The sequence below is a fragment of the Agrilus planipennis genome, unplaced genomic scaffold (genome assembly GCF_000699045.2).
Source record: "Agrilus planipennis isolate EAB-ADULT unplaced genomic scaffold, Apla_2.0 scaffold88, whole genome shotgun sequence".
NCBI classification, from domain to species: domain Eukaryota; kingdom Metazoa; phylum Arthropoda; class Insecta; order Coleoptera; family Buprestidae; genus Agrilus; species Agrilus planipennis.
In genome coordinates this window covers 127,213-144,735 of record NW_020438872.1, presented here as the reverse complement: position 1 = coordinate 144,735, position 17,523 = coordinate 127,213, and the positions used below count along the sequence as shown (strand labels likewise).

Here is a 17,523-nt window from a genome sequence, read left to right as displayed (position 1 = left end):
CTGACGCATCGTTGAAGTCTCTCATAAAAATCTTTCTAAATGACCCTGTGCGCCTTTTTCCATTTTTTAAACAACATTACGGATACGTATACATTAAAATAACTAAAATAAAAAGGCATTACCAATTTCAGTTTGACGAATTTCGTTTCGATTACGCCGTGGCGTCTTGTTCTTTCCCTTAATGCTTGATTGATCAACATTTCTTTTGTAAAACGAACAAACCAATACAAAAGGCTAAATGGACGTTTAAACATTTGTACTTTTCTCAGAACATATCGCTTATCTACGTCTACCTATAAAGTTTCGTCAAGTACGATATACAAAATAACTTTACAATTTAGCGTTAGTTTAGCATTTAATAAAATATGGAAGCAGGTACTTACAAATAAACCTATTATTCATTATATATATTAGCCCGCGAGTCGTCGAAACTCTAAAGCTTTAATAATACTCTATAGCGACGTTAAAAAAATGAAAAAATCTGGTTTGTTTACCAAGGTCTGAACGAACCTACTTGGGATGGCGTCAGAAAGAAGGGTTATGAGACAAAAAAAAAAGATCAGAGCCATGTAGGTACCTACAGTACCTGGTAGATACTATAGGTATAATTACATTTCGTAAAAGTACGTATGTCATTATATAGGTACCTATCTGACCTTAAACCTGCACCTATAATATGTTGCTGTAGATTAGTTGAAAGTTTTTTTTTCCAATACGTAGTTGGTTTTAAGCTCTTTCTTCTTTCAGTCTGGCGGCATATTGTCCGCTGTTGCCACAGCATCCTTTCAATATATACCTACACACGCTATATACGCAGCTCTGATACGCCGTCGTATAGGACGCGAGTCTGGTCATTGCTGATGTTGTTTTGTTGCTTAATAGACTTAAAGTCGAATGTGTGTGTGTGTGTGTGTGTGTGTTGCAGGAGCAATAACAGCAGCAAAGGCAACAGCAGCAGCATCATCGCGGACTGCTGTCCGCAACCGAGCCAAAGTCTTTGCCGCTGCTGCGGCTGGGGGATAATATGGTGGTCAGTCTGTCGTCGATTGATGCAGGTGAGCTGGCTGTGTCGATCTCAATCTCACTCACGCTCTACCGCTATCTTCAGCCTTGTCACGCACTGTCCGTAATAGAGAGACGGCCATGATTCTTGACCGATGTTTGCGTGTCGCAGCCGCCTATGTCCGAATAAATCTTTGGCTGGAGGTACGACCTCCTACGCCGTACCCAAGTCGGCACGGTACGAGTGTGAGAGAGACACGTTCACTGGACCGTGCAAATGGTCGATCGGGATACAAATAACATAAGCGCCGGTAACGAAATTTTACCTGTCTGCCTACTTATAATCACTATGGGAGAGTGTGAGTACCACATTCAGAACTGAATAGGCATTTTACCGTACATGAAACACAAACTCGACTTTAAATTAAACCAAAACATAAAAGGGGACTGTGGCAGGTACTCCAAATACCAGAACACTGGTGTATTTACATTGTGAGCATTTTCATCGCAATACTCGAGGTGTTGTGGTATTTGGAGCAAGTCCTCCCGGTTTAATGTATTTATGTAAATATCTTTCCACGATGAGTGATTTATGACTGCTGTCCGATTTCTTTTGCCGGATAGGCATTTACCTAATTATGCATGTTTTTTCGTGAGTCGTGAGCATTTCTTTGTGCATTGGTATTGGTGAATAAAATGCAGGTCGGTTGATTTTTTCGTATTTACCTTCTTGTAGTCCCTTGGAGTGAAAATTTTTATGGACTTGTATAGAGAGAGAGGAATGGTGGGTTTGTTTTTATTGTGGACACCTGTTGGCGGCGTATACGTTGGAAATTTCCATTATTTCTTCAGTGGTCGGTCACAGGTAGATTTGTCTACGCTCATGAGTTGGCTTTGGAAGCTTAAGCCTGGAGGCTGAGACTGGAGCCGGCGAAGAACGTGCCTAGCTACGACGTACTGTTGCGGTGGTTGAGTCTCAATCGACAAGGACGCATGCCTCTTGCTAGCCTGTGTGCTAGAGTCGTAATACCTGCAGCCAGGCATCGAGTAAAGCCTGCCGCTGCTAACAGTCAGTAGAGTACTAGTTCGAAACACCTGTAGACGGTTAGTATGTGATTGAAAAATAAAAAGCTGCCTTTAGGTATTGAGGAATGTTTGAGTTTGCTGCTGCTTTTCGATGTTTCATCCCGATCCAACGAAATTAGTGAATTGTAGTGATGCCATGGGTAATCGAATCTTCGGACAAAGGGAGCCTCTTTGATAGGTAGGTAGTAAGAATACCACAACTCTCGTTTACGATTAGTATAGGTATAACGTACGTGCATAATACGTACTGGGTACTACGTAGCTTCGTAGCAGCTTTGCCGTTGTAGAATATCTGCAGAGAGACGTGCATCCTCAAATCCAGGATGTTGCGAGCCACAGTGCCACGTTTTGTAAAATCAATTTCTTCTCGTTCTTCTGCACTACGCGATTCACATTAGTATGTGTGTATAAAAATTGCTGGTATTCGTGAAATTGTGCAGATCTCGAGTGTACCGTATTAACTGCCTGCTTACTCGTAGGTAAGTTGGTAAGTACCTGCTACGTTTGCCGTATTTGTTTTCGGACTAACTGATCGTTCACAATAGCACCTGTTTACCGGCTGCAGACTAGTTTATCAACTATTGCTCATACTTGATCTTGAATGACGAATCGCACCTCCCCTAGTAAATATACCAGTGCATACACGTAGGTATACGTATACGCTTATACCATTACCTGTTTGATAGGTATATGTTATTTACGTATAAACACGTACAATACATGTTCGAAATGTATTTATATTAGATGAATGCATGGCTATGTGTGGAAGGTTGTGTCTTGTTCGCACTTGCAGCACCAACCTGACCGGTTATCCGAATTCGGGAGTAGTGCTGTAAATGCTTTGCTGTGTCAACCATCATGATGACGACGACGACGGCGACGTCGTGTGTATGACGTTGCTCAATGGTGTGCTCTTTGACCTTTTTGCTGTGGTCGCCGCTCTGTTGTGTTGCCACCACCGTAGCCTTTTTCTTTTCCGAAATATCCTTGTGCGTATATATTATTNATTGGTCTATCATGAATTATTTTTTTAAGGGTTTATTTTACGTAGAAAATGCTGCCTTTAGAATGACCGTTTTTTTTTTATGAGTTCCCATGCCTAATTAAAATTAACTTAAAGATTCATATTGGATGGATAGAGCTCAGACTCAGGTTTACGTAAACTTTATTTTTATGTATTATAGACGTGGTTTTGTGTACGATACAGTGCAAGTAAAATACTAAGAATACGGATCCATACGTGTAGCTTTCAAGGTCGTTGTTGATGTGTATGTAACAAATGACCTCAAGTTTACATTAAAGAATTTGGAAATTTGTATAATATCCATGAATACAGTATGCAATTTAATAACGGATATATTTTATTTAGTATAACTAAGTTACCTAGTTATACCTCAGTGGTAGTCTTTTAAAACGTCATGGAGTTTGGGAAAGGTCCCAAAATTAAATAGAAACAAACTGTTTAAAACTGATTCGTATTCAAACACTGGTGTTGTTGGACATGATGAATATCGATATATTTCAATGCATACATGCTGCAGATAGGTATAGGTAAGAAGAAAGTTTTTTGCTGTACCTACACCTACATTTATTTATAGCGGGTATAGTACTTTGAATGGGCGTATATATTATTAAATTATTATTATTATGCAGCAGCAGCGATGTGCCTCGACTGTCTAATCAGTAGAGGCAGGTATTTACCTGCTGATAGAACGTCGTCCAATCAGACACACTATCCATCGATCCGACCAATCCTTTCAACGTAGGTACCATGTACATACCTACTGTAGGTACTTAACTCGACGTAACATAACACATTACCCATGTACCTAATGGATATCAACTATCAATCGTACCCACATATGTACGTCATACTTAGAAAAAAAACTACAGTCGCACAGTCACCAATTTTAGATACATACCTGTTTGTATCTTTAATTACATAAACACATATATGTACTATGTTATCTGTAGATATACGTATAATTTGATATGAGCATGTGATTCTGGCAGTTGTATGTACAGTTAGCTGCATCGGAAAAACCGGTTCGTGCTACCCCATTAATAGTCCGCAAGCAAAATTGCTAGACAACCAGAGAGGATCCACAAACTCACATGGTTGTTAAACCTGCTATAGTTACAGCACGTGGACGATTTCAAATGACGTCACTTGAACACAGTTTTCATTATTAAAGTACCTACCCACCTCTGTGTGTATGTATGTGATGTTACACTGTGAGACTGTATCTGTATTCATTCAGTAAAACGTTTCTTTTTAAACTGAACAAACAATACTTAGAGAACAGGTATCTATACCTATGTATTTTTGTCTTAACATGTTATCCAAAAGTGTGATAGTACATTGATAGATTGGGATAAATTCTTATCTAACTATACATACGTCTATTGTAATTATTTTGTTCTTGAAAATGCGGTAAATTATAACGTAGTTGAAGGTATCCGTTCTAACTCATCGTTGAAGTCTCCGATGCGTTCGGTACTTAAATGCACGTCTGTAACTTCATTTAAAGGCGCGTTAGTTTTGCTTTCTTCCTTCTAGGTATTAGATTAGGTAATTAAACTAATAGACTGGCAAGTTTTACATAATATTAAATAAGTGCCGATTAAATTAAGGGAAGGAATGGGATTTTTATGTCGGCACCTACCCATGTAAAAACGGAAGTGATATCCGATAAAACAGCCAACTGAGACTTTCTCTTCTTTGTTTCAGAAAGCGCAACGAAGTTTAGCAAGAGTAAGTGCGAGAGAAAAAGAGAGAGAACGAAGACCCTGTTACAAGAACAAAAAAAAAATAAAGATCAGCCATATCGGTGCCATACAACATATAGTAATACTTAATTAGTGCAATAAACGCTCAACGTGATTCTGTGATACCTGTGTATTAGGACGCTCAAATAAAAATATAAATATAGAGATACGTAGATAGGTAGTTAGTTAAAAATCTTAGTTAAAAGAAAATAATGACCCGCCGAAACATAGAAGACGTGTCGTCGAATGGTTCGCCAGCAGTGGAGGGTGAGGGTGGCTTGATGTCTCCTCCACCCCCGCAAGCGTCGCCGGCCGATCGGTCTCCTTACCGAGAATCGCCCGTATCTCCGACAATGCTCGCCACTATGACACCTGTAAACGTGCTGGAATTGAAAAAGGAAATGGACGAGAAACGTGCCATCGGGAATTCCCCCGTTTATACGCAAGTTAAAACTGAAGTTTTGTACGAAAAAGATGACGAAGTGTACAGCCACGAAGTCGGCGAATCAAAAGAAACCCCGATCGATCTTATTTACGACGACGGTAGTAAAACTGTCATTTATACAACAACCCCCGGTCAAAAGGGTTTCGAAATGTATTCGTCCAATAATGCTAGTGATATAACAGTTAATAATGTTAGTGCGCATCAGATACAAGGACAGCACATTTCGGACGTGCTTATAGACGGAAGTAATTCTGGTGGTTTAGGGGATTCGTCGGGAAATCCTACAGGCACTGTGTCCGTTGTATTGCAAGGGAACAGTCAAGGATTGCTTCAATATCCCCACCAATCTCAAGTGCCTGCCACGACGGTCTTGCTCGTTTCGGAACTCGTCGATGACATGGGACTACCTGTTGTCGGATTAAGGTGAGTGAGTCCCTTTTCTTGCTTTTACCCATTACAATATTCTCTTGCACTCGACCACCTTTTTAAAAAGCGCACCCTGGCAATATTCGTATGTTTTTCAATTTTTAACAGGACAAAAAAAAAGGATAAATCCAATAACATCTAGGTATTTTTGTTGTGTTGTTGATGTAATAAGGAACATCTATTCAAAATGTTTTGTGATCGAGCTGTTATAGGTACTTATCTGTATGAATAAACGAATGTTAAGTAATAATGAGCACGAAATATAAATTAACGCAAGAGTACAGTAGTATTTGTAGGTCTAAACTTTACCTTGTTTATTGACCATGATTTTCATAGCATCGTTTGTTAATCTAACTTGGAACATCTCAAACCACAAAATCCGTTCATGGTCAAGTGCTACTACTTTCTACATATTTTGTCAAATATACAGCGTGCTACTCCTACTAGTATTTAACATGCCCATTAGGCAAGAACAAGTTTGCCAAAAGTGTAAGTTAATTTAGGTGTCTATTATTATTATTATTATTACGATTAGTTGCGGTTGTAGACCCACAAAATTATATAAATACAGTAGGTAACTATAACGTGACTGCTATTTCTATTTATAACAAAAAATTGTTCTAAATGGTTTAAGCAATTTTTTTTAGAAATAGTAATACGAAATATTTATAATATTGGTCTATCATGAATTATTTTTTTAAGGGTTTATTTTACGTAGAAAATGCTGCCTTTAGAATGACCGTTTTTTTTTTATGAGTTCCCATGCCTAATTAAAATTAACTTAAAGATTCATATTGGATGGATAGAGCTCAGACTCAGGTTTACGTAAACTTTATTTTTATGTATTATAGACGTGGTTTTGTGTACGATACAGTGCAAGTAAAATACTAAGAATACGGATCCATACGTGTAGCTTTCAAGGTCGTTGTTGATGTGTATGTAACAAATGACCTCAAGTTTACATTAAAGAATTTGGAAATTTGTATAATATCCATGAATACAGTATGCAATTTAATAACGGATATATTTTATTTAGTATAACTAAGTTACCTAGTTATACCTCAGTGGTAGTCTTTTAAAACGTCATGGAGTTTGGGAAAGGTCCCAAAATTAAATAGAAACAAACTGTTTAAAACTGATTCGTATTCAAACACTGGTGTTGTTGGACATGATGAATATCGATATATTTCAATGCATACATGCTGCAGATAGGTATAGGTAAGAAGAAAGTTTTTTGCTGTACCTACACCTACATTTATTTATAGCGGGTATAGTACTTTGAATGGGTATTTTATAAAGTATATATATATATTATAATAACTTATTCATCATAATTGGTAGGTATTTTATGAACTGCTATTCACGCTTATTGTTAATTTCACTATTTTAACCTTGAACCTATTGGCTTTTACTTATATAATATACCTATGTACCTACGTTTAAGATTGTCGATACATAGATAGATATTTCCATACAACTCGTGTTTGCGTCTACCTAATACCTATAGTAACATTACGAAGATGGAAAGTACCTACCTATACCTAATGTATAAAATATATGTACATAATAGCTAATAAAACGTTATTTTGTTACAAACTGTACATGCAGGTACCTACACACGACTTAATACCTATGTAAATTTTCTTTCATAGTCTATTCTTTAATGTATAAGCGATAATTTTCATCAAATGTACACTTTAATAGCATTTACGGTATTAATTATTACATTCAAACATTTCGTTACATATTCAAAAAACAACATTGTTTGTATGTATAATTATTTTTAATTAGTTTATTACGTTTTTTACTATAGCGTTATACGTATATACGTGTTTATTAAAGTGTAGTACATAGCCCCTAAGTTAAGATACGAAATTTTCGAAGACATCTATATATATGCCTATATGTAATTATTTTTCTTGTAAACATAGTTATTTTGTATATGTAAAATTACGTAAAACATTCCTCTGATTCGTTCGTGACAGTGAGAAAAAATTAATACTATCATAGGTCAGATAAAGTGTCCTATTCTCAGATTTGTTCTAGGTACCTACTTTGAAATATTTGTTACAAATTTAGTATAAATGCTATCACTAAAGAACATTAAAAAAGTTAGGTATATTGCTATTACAAATGGCATTGCTTCAGATCATAAGGTTACGGTAGGAGAAGACAACACTTACGAATTCAATGTACTTAAGTATGTATATTATCCAGTTGAAATTTATATTTAGGTACTCATTATCATCATCATAAGGTCGTCAGTCCTAAGACTGGCTGGACATGTACCTCCACTCTTTCGTATCCTGAGCTAATCTTCTCATTTCCCTAAAATTGGAACATCTAACATCCTTAACTATTTGCGAACAGTAATCTAATCTAAGTCTCCTCTTAACTCCTGCTTCTGCCTCTAATATGTCTCTGACTAGACCTTCATGCCTGAGAAGGTGTCCTACCACCCTATTCTTTCTAATACTACCTCTTTACTTCTAACCTTCTCTATCATTCGCCGGTAACACCACATTTTCTACCGTTTCATTTTAAGTTTTGATGCCTACATAGGCTAGGTACCTCGCAATTTATAATAAAACGTATCGAAGGGACATGGAGTATGTACCTACATATTTATTTACTGTGTGTAGGTATGTGATCGTATTATGCAGAGTACGTAATAGGCAGTTTGTAGTTGCACGGAGGGCAATAAACGATTTATTAATGTGGTGGCTTTCCTTTAAGAAATACACGAACGCGCAGTAGCTCGTTAAGGCGCATGATTCGCGTGGGTTTTAATAAATTTGATGTACGCTTTTTGCAGAGGCGTTCATTATCAATAGCGTATAAATATAGAGTTGTAATTATAAATCTCGCAACGAACATATACATATTTAATACGAATGTCGGGCAATTATAATAAAGCCGGGCTGCAATTCACGATCAACTGTGGTAACGCTCAAGTTTGTTGCATCCATTAATCAACACACGCAACTACACTTACGCATGGTCACGCCACAAATAGATTTGTGCCTAACTGTTTTTACACCACCCATAATATATATTTTCCTTTTAAAATTAACCACTTATTACAGATTGTGAACGATTTCTTTTAACCCTACTCAGACAGACTTATGGGTGGGTAGGTAAAATACGTATAGAAAAGTATGGGTATACTAGATGGTTGAACTAAACGTTTTGGGGATCGCATTTTCTCTTGTCTGCGTGTTTGTCAACAGAAAAGAGTTACCTAGTTACATTCAGTAGCAAGGCTACTTTTACTGTTATTAGTATCTACGTATAAGTACATATAACTAATACATAATAGAAACATGACTTGGTATGCCGTGAATTAGGCGGGGTCTCGACCTTAACAAGGTAAACTAGTTATAACTGGCAATAATTTTCATCGAAATGAAAATATGTATAAAGTATTGTTTAAGTCTGAATTATATTAGGTACATGAACGTGTTACAATAATTAATTTCGAGATAATAAAAACTAATTATTTTGTTTTGAATTTAGGTAGGTATGAAAAAATTCTAGATAAAAGAAACGCTGTTCACAAAAAATTCCTAATACGTATTTTCGGAATTTTGGGAAACCTCATAAGGTCGTCAGTCCTAAGACTGGTTGGACACGTACCTCCACTCTTTCATATCCTGAGCTAAACTTCGCATTTCCGTAAAACTGGAACATCCCACATCCTTAACTATTTGCCCTTTTTGTTTCGTACTGCAATAATTTATGTTCCGCCAATTTAATACCAAGCTCACTGTTGGAATATCGCTACTTCAATTTATGCTAATTTTTAATCTCAGCCTGAGCCTCAACCTCAGACGCATATTCATGTACATATATAAGCACTATTTACATATTTATATAAAAAAATCTAAAAGGATGACAAAATGCACCAAACATAACGTTGTTCTTTGACTAGCCAAATAAGCCTTTAATTTGACTTTTGATGAAGTACAAAAAAGACGAAAATTGAAGATCCAAATCAATAATATCGATCGCCACTGAGTGATAGTACTATCATCATCATCATCATCATCATAGGGTCGTCAGTCCTAAGACTGGTTGGACACGTACCTCCACTTTTTCCTATCCTGAGCTAATCCCTAAAACTAGAACAACCCACATCCTTAACTATTTGCGAACAGTAATCTAATCTAGGTCTACCTCTACCCCTCCTAACTCCTGTTTCTGCCTCTAATATGCCTCTAACTAGACCTTCATGCCTAAGAAGGTGTCCTACCAACCTATCTCGCCTATTTATTATTGACTTCCATAGAGTCCTCTGTTCTCCTATTCTTTCCAATACCTCTTCATTTCTAACCTTTTCTACCCACGATATCCGCATCATCCGCCTATAACACCACATTTCGGAAAAACATTCTGTTCGCATTTTTGGGTAACAGTTTTCTTTTTTTTAGTTCGGTTCTATATTAAACCGTGAAATATTAGTAAATTATTTGCAGTAAGATTGTTTTCTCTGTTATTGCATACGTAGAGGTACGGTACAAAACAGACGATAAATGTAGGGTAGGTAGACGAAATGTGATGGTAATAAAAAAGGGCATGCACAGTCTTATTAGACTGCCACCCCATTTTGATCCCTTTTACCTTTTGGCACCAACGAATTTCGATAAATGTTTGTTTAGCAATTCTTATGCGAAATAGGAGTTCTTTAAAATTCATAGAAAATTATTCTGCTTCAATTGAAGAGTAAATAGACGAGTTCAACGGAATAATCGTCAATGGTAATGAACAGAACCAAATAAATATACATTGGTACTTGCATACACAGAGGTGTGTTATTCTTATATATGTATACATTTATCTTACGATTGGGTATCAAGATGCAAAGCTACCGTTCTCTCATCAATTTGTCAACATCATTTCTCGTAATAAATATCTGTCGAACACTGACATTAATAATAATAATCGATAGCTATAATAGACACGTTTAATAGAGGTAGATATAAAGTAAAAAAATATCTAAAAAACACTGTAAGGATCGTCACAACAAATTGAGCGAAACTTTTAATAAGAGTTTTGTCAAAATTTTGATAAAAATTGAACAAGTGTTGTTCAAATTAAAAACAATAATGATTACTTTTTCGTTTCTCAAATTTTGTGACAATAAATAAAGTTGTGCTTGAAGTGTTTATCCGAGGCTGCGGTTGTTGCGAAAATTGGCAGCAGATAAAGTCAATACTAATTATTTACCTATCAGTTAACAAAATTCTAATGCGGTGTCCATGAACTTTAAATTTCGTTAGCTATTTTACGTTAATGTACACATGCATGTAGGTACCTACTTAAAATTAAGTGAACGCGTAGGCATGTAGGTATATACATACATAATAATATGTTCGTTGTATTTAGCGAGATAAGAAAACCGAATCAAGAGCAGTGATATAAAAAAGCAACTTAATTTATGTAACTTTCACTTGAAAATTATTCAGTTAACGACTTTATTTTTGCTCTTGTTGGTGCGGTTGTGTCGAAATTCATTCTGGAGCGTTATTGCCCTTTTACTTTCCCAATCTCTACCTACCTATGTACCTACCTATACAACAGAAACGAAATTGTACTTTACAGAGGCAGAATACCTGCATTATGTTTTAGGTGGTGGCTTTCCTTATGTACGAATGTATACATAACGTACAAGTACGTAGGTGCATACAGATAAAAATTTACATTGACTTAATAAATGCACCCGATAATCTTGCTCTTGTGCGCATTGTTTATTTACATCTGTTTTATTACGACACTTGAAAATGTAGCACATAAATACGCGTATCTATGTCCATGCACAACCGATCAAGAGTGCCGAAAATGCCAAAGGTTTCATTCACAACTTATCGCTAATAATTGCACACGTATGTATTTACGTAAGAAATAAAGAGAAATTTATCTTGTAAATGCAACCGTTTTAAATTTAAAAGAATGTGTTTTATCGCAGTATCTAGACTAGTCACATGAAATACTGTCCTGGTACGTTTTGATAATAAATGGACACCCTTAAGATTAGTTGCAAGAGATACAGGCGAAATACCCTAATCATTCGTGACTGATGAATCTAAATAAAATATAAGCATTTTAAATCTAATAACAAATTAGAAGTTAGTCAGTCACTTATAGAATTGTAACAAGCCGCCCCAATAAATATGTACATTATTTAACCACCTGCGTTTTAATGAAGAAAGAAAAGTAAAAAAATTATATCACAGCTATAATACCTAACTTGTTTTCGAACGATCAGGTAAGGGTCATTCCTCTCATTTGGGTATTGAGCGCAAGCGCATCACAATCTGCATTCTTCACTAAAGATATTCCAAAATCTTCTGACGAGAACACATATGTAAATGTTTATGTACATTGCCTGCTTATGCATATACACCTATCGAAGTATTTAAATACGAATCAAATGCTCTACAGGTAAATATTTATTTCCTTAAATATTTCTTTTCGGTAACACAGTTAAAGGGCATTCTAGGTCCTTAGGTATTTACCTTTATCGTTTTACCATTAAATTCGATTAGGCGCCTCTTTGATTTTCAATTAATTAAATGACGATTATTCTACCTACATATCTATTTCTTCGTTAGCACATTTCAGTCTGGTTACTTCTTATTTCTTAAAATCAATCGTTGAATCCTTCATTTATGACCTGCTCAATCTCCGAATTTAAACCACTTATGGGACCATTTGATGTCATTGGTTTATACCTATTACCCTAGTGGAAATTGTGAAAATTCCATAAGAAACGACCCTGCTAATTTTGCAAGACTTCGACAGTAGTATTGTTCAATTTCCTATCGGTATATATAGTTAAATACTTTTACAAGAATTACGAGCTTCTTCAGTTCAGTACAGAAAATCATTAGGTATTGTGGATAATAGAAAATGTTAAATTAGTGGTGCAAGTATCTAATAATTTATTAGTTTATATACCTATTAGTTGTATGCCCATTAAAGAGAAGTGTTGATAAACAAATGCTAACATTAATAGAGCAGTAAGCGGCATAGTAGTAAGTAGTACGTAGTAGGCACATATGGATGCAATTGTGTGTGTATGTGTGTATAAATACATACAGATACTTACATGTCTTATGCAGGAATACTAACATACAGGTTATCTTCGTTATTACTGTTACTTACCTACTACTACTACTACTATTACATAGGTACCTGTATTTTTACCTAAGATACAAAACCAGACTTTTTAAAGAAGAGCAGACAATAACAGGTTTGGGAGTCGATGGTAAACTTTCATTGAGTACAGGTTCAAATACGTAAATAAGTACCTATATGATTCATCATATTTATGTCTATGTTTATAACGAGTGTACGTCGATAATAACGAATAATTCGTGTGTCAAAGTTCGAATTTTAAAAATTTAGATCACTCAAAAGTGCAGTTGGGAAAATATGTGTTTCCCCCAGTCTCCATCACCTAATACGTTAAAAGTTGCTCCCTGGTATAATTACAATTTCAATCACGCACTTGGGTTATAACGAAGTCCATTGGATCGGATATTGGAATTGTCTTAATTGAATACTGGTTTATATTAATTTATTGTAAAAGAGTTACTTATAGGTAGTTGATTAAGCCTGCGTTGTCTGTAAAATAATAATAATAATAATTTTAACGAAATACGATGAGAAAGTGTCGTATGTCTACACATTTTATTTAAATAGTCAATTATAAGCGAAACGTTCGCATTAAAAATAAAGAATTTCACTGTTTATAAATAAAAACGATGATACGATGCGAATTGTGCATTCAGTATAGGTATGATGTGATTGAGGGAATTCTAGAAAATAAATGTAACTTAAGGACTTATATGGAACTACATATTATGCCTCTCAATTAAAACTAAAACCGTATTCGTAAAAGTAAGCAGCACATGTGATTGGAATAACTTATGTAGGTACTTACAAGGTATCGGTATTAAGCCAAATTAAAATTGCTTTCATTTTCTTCGCCGGAATCGGATTCGTAATGGTAAGGGTTGCTCACTTTTTAACTACCATTGGTAATAATTCTTTTGTAACGTATCCGGTTATAGCGAAATGCTACCTAACCGATGTGCTATGTCGTTAGTCGGTGTCACGTGATCGTTTGCCATTTTGTCATTTAACGTAGACGTACGGAAGGCTTTGCGTTAAATAATAATTTTATTATTAGACAGGCGGAAAACGATAGGTAGGTACAGGTACCTATATGTTCGTACATACAAACAAAGTCTGGTGTTAAATGTTAACAGTTAAGTTATGCGACCGCCTTAAAATAATTAAGTAGAACACACTTTTTAAATATCAACGAGATTCTGATTGAAGGTAATTCATCTACATGACGCTTAAAAGTAGGAGTGTCAAATGTCCAAGTCCGCTGTCTGCTGCTTGTGACAAACCCACTCAACTGTGCGAATTCGATTTTTTTTTTCACTAATAAGTACGAAATGTCTTTACTCCTTACGTATTGTGTCTACAGATACTTAGACATACAATATCTACTCGTTAAATTTTTTAGTTTGTTAAGTTGTTAAAAGAAGCCGTTATGCTCATAAATCATACAGTGCCTGCATAACATATTTTTATCGCTCCTCTCCGTAGCACGCTCGTGAACCGCTACTGATATAAAACTGTTTTTTCATTTTTATCCTTTCTGTAGCGGACAACTTGAAACTATTTTGGAATTTATAGTAGAATTATGATTCGGGCGGGAGGGTAAAAAAGTCAAAAATTAATTGTCCAGGCGCAGACGTTTTGTCGGCAGTTGTAGCTGACATCTTCAGTGGTATATTTTAAAGTTTCAGCGGCGACTGCTGCGGCCCTTCAATCCTAATCATAACTCTACAATCGATTCCGTTGATTATTTTGGAGTTTATTTTATTCATATCTAAGGCCGTTGGTTTATCGTATTAATAATCAGTTGTATTTTATTTATTAAAAATAAAGTCATAAATGTTAAGTACTAACTAGGTATTACAACAGAAGTTTCGATTTAATTTTCAGCTTTGAATGAGTTTATTTACATCTGTAGAGGTAGTTTATATCCTTTCCACTAAAAATGAGTTAATATACTTTCTAGTTACTGACTTATGTGGAAGAATACTGGAGGGACTTTGATATAAGTAATATAATGTGTATGTACATACCTACCTATATCCTACATATTCGTTACTTTTTTTGTTATTGGTTATTCACTAACTTCAACTACCTGTAATGCATTTATGGACCTTTAGAAGTAGGTAATGTACAAAATTTGTTTGTTTCTCATGGTTCTCAAATAAAAATTATATTTTCCAGTGGCGTAACTAGGAGTTTTATTTTCTTTTTATATATCAATTGAACGTTATTATTGTGCTTCAAAACTTACTTTTTACCCATTTTAATGGTCAGGCAAATTCTTAATGCGATTTCGATACACTGAAGGACTTTGGTATTATTCTAATTGCCTAACGAATGCGTTGGTTTGAAAAAATCTTAGAAAGCGATTCCAAGAAATTAAAATAATTCGAGTAGCAATGAATGCAAACTACCACTACAATTATAAATACAGAATCAAACATAAGATAGATAATTTTTATTGATAGAAATTCCACAATAATTATTTTATCACACTCTGCCTTCTTGAGATGGAAGACAAGACAGAATGGTGAAATAATTAGGTATTGTGGAGTTTCTACGTGTTTATTTATTCTTGGCTATTACCTGCCCATTTGGTTAGTCATTATGGGCAGCAACAAGCTATTTTATAAATAATGCCGTCACGTCCCTTATTAATTCGTGTGCAGCACGGAATATAGAAAAGGCCTCACGCATACATACTATAACTCTCTTACTATCAAATTCGTTATTAAAAAGAAGTAGGTACATGGGCATATCATAAGTATGAATGTAATTACTCCTTTTATTGGTAAATTTGTAAATTAAAATTTAATAAATAGATAGGGGCGCAGTTAGAGTCCTGAGTTTGGGCGGGGGGGGGGGGTTGAGTTTCGTTAAAAGTGCCTACCTCCCTATCATCATAAGGTTGTCAGTCCTAAGACTGGTTGGACACGCACCTCTACTCTTTCCTATCCTGAGCTAATCTTCGCATTTCCCTAAAACTAGAACATCCCACATCCTTTACTAATTGTGAACAGTAATCTAATCTAAACTTAACGTTTCTGCCTCTAATATGTTTCTGAGTAGACCTTCATGCCTGAGAAGGTGTCCTACCAACCTATCTCGCCTATTTTTGTTCTCTGTTCTATTCTTTCTAATACCTCTTCATTTCTAACCTTCTCTATCCACGGTATCCTCATCACTCGCCTATAACACCACATTTCGAACGCTTCTAAACTTTTCTTTTCCGCAGCGCCCACCGTCTTATGTTTCGCACCCGTACAGCCCCGCATATACACTTTTAACAATCTATTTCGAATTTCTAAATTAATCCTTCGCTAGCATAGAAGTGACTTCTTTTTATTGAAGGCGACTCTACCCTGTGCTATCCTCTGCTTTATATCTCTACTACTCCTTCCGTCCTTACTTATCTCACTTCCTAGATACCTAAAATCAGCCACTTCTTCTAATCTTTCATCTCCTATCAACTCTCCGGCGCATAATTACTGGCTTGAACACTCGACAAAAACAAGTATTATTCGAATAACCAATTTTTTGGGGTGAGTATGCCAATCAAATTATTATTTAGAAAAATATTTTGGAATACGAAGAGATTTTTACGTATGCGAACGTGTTAAAAAATGTTTCGGATGAAAAGTTAAGGTAAGACAGTTGGGTATGTATGTGTAATTTCAATTGGACCTTAACGACATACCTCAGTCCGTCATCCCTTGAGTCCATCGGTCTGTCCGTCGTTTGCTACCTGTACGTCCGTAAATGCAATGGGCGGTCCTGCAACTCACCTGGCAACTTCAGTCCCATTCGGAACTTCGGTGTAGACGCCACGTTCAATTCTCTACTTATGATTAAATTACATATGTTATATTTTACATTATGCTGCATAAACGAAATGTTTGTCGCCAGTTTGAGTCGTAACGCGAGGTTAGGCGTACGGACAGTGTTAGTTATCGCAAAGTGACAAGTGATCGACAATAAACAGACGGTACTTTCTGAGTTGAATCGTTTTAAAAAGATTGAAATTTTTCATCGGCGACAAGTACCTAGGTATCATATACCTAATTCACGGCCGCTTGCGTCCGGCGGCGACAAATACCATTAGGACGTAAAATCTACTCTTAGATCGGCCCTCAATTTCCCTTTAGGTAAATAAATTTACAAATTTCAGGTAACAACACAATAAGGGTCAAAATTATAATATTTAAGTCGGAACCTTTAAAATCCTACTACCTACCTACCTACCTAACTAATAACAGATACAAATGTTATATATCTGGTGGGAATGTTTTCGATAAGGTTGTTTTAAAATTTTGCAAAAAAAATTATGATACTAAAGAGGCGCAATATATATATATATATCTATCTGAATACACATATCGCAATTGTTTGTTACGCGAATACTTTGAATTGGTAATTGGAGTTATGAATTTATTTGAATTCGTTATACTATACATAATCGATCTTAACAAGTTCGCATGAGCGTAAATTATACTTAAAAAAAGTGTCCCTATTTAGCCGAATGTACCAATTTTGTCATTAGTTATTATCGATACGTCTTAACTGCCTATAGGTGCCAAATTGTAATTACATAGACAGGCACTGTCGCGAATTTAATAGTAGTCTAACTTTGTCAAACTTATTATTGAAAGCCTCATAAT

The 17,523-nt window shown here is 35.5% G+C and overlaps 1 protein-coding gene across 2 annotated transcripts in view; it reads left to right on the top strand.

The window, feature by feature from the left end:
* Window positions 1-438: 438 nt before the first annotated feature.
* The window catches only part of LOC108743120 (protein grainyhead), a 42,254-nt gene continuing 25,169 nt past the window's right edge, over window positions 439-17,523 (top strand). Inside the window, exons 1-2 of one of the 2 annotated variants that reach the window (XM_025978482.1) lie at window positions 439-2,266; window positions 4,820-5,725. In XM_025978482.1, the coding sequence (XP_025834267.1) occupies window positions 5,070-5,725 (656 nt within the window). In that variant the 5' untranslated portion in view covers window positions 439-2,266; window positions 4,820-5,069. The remainder of the gene's footprint in view (window positions 2,267-4,819; window positions 5,726-17,523) is intronic. The other variant, XM_025978485.1, reaches the window with a different exon arrangement.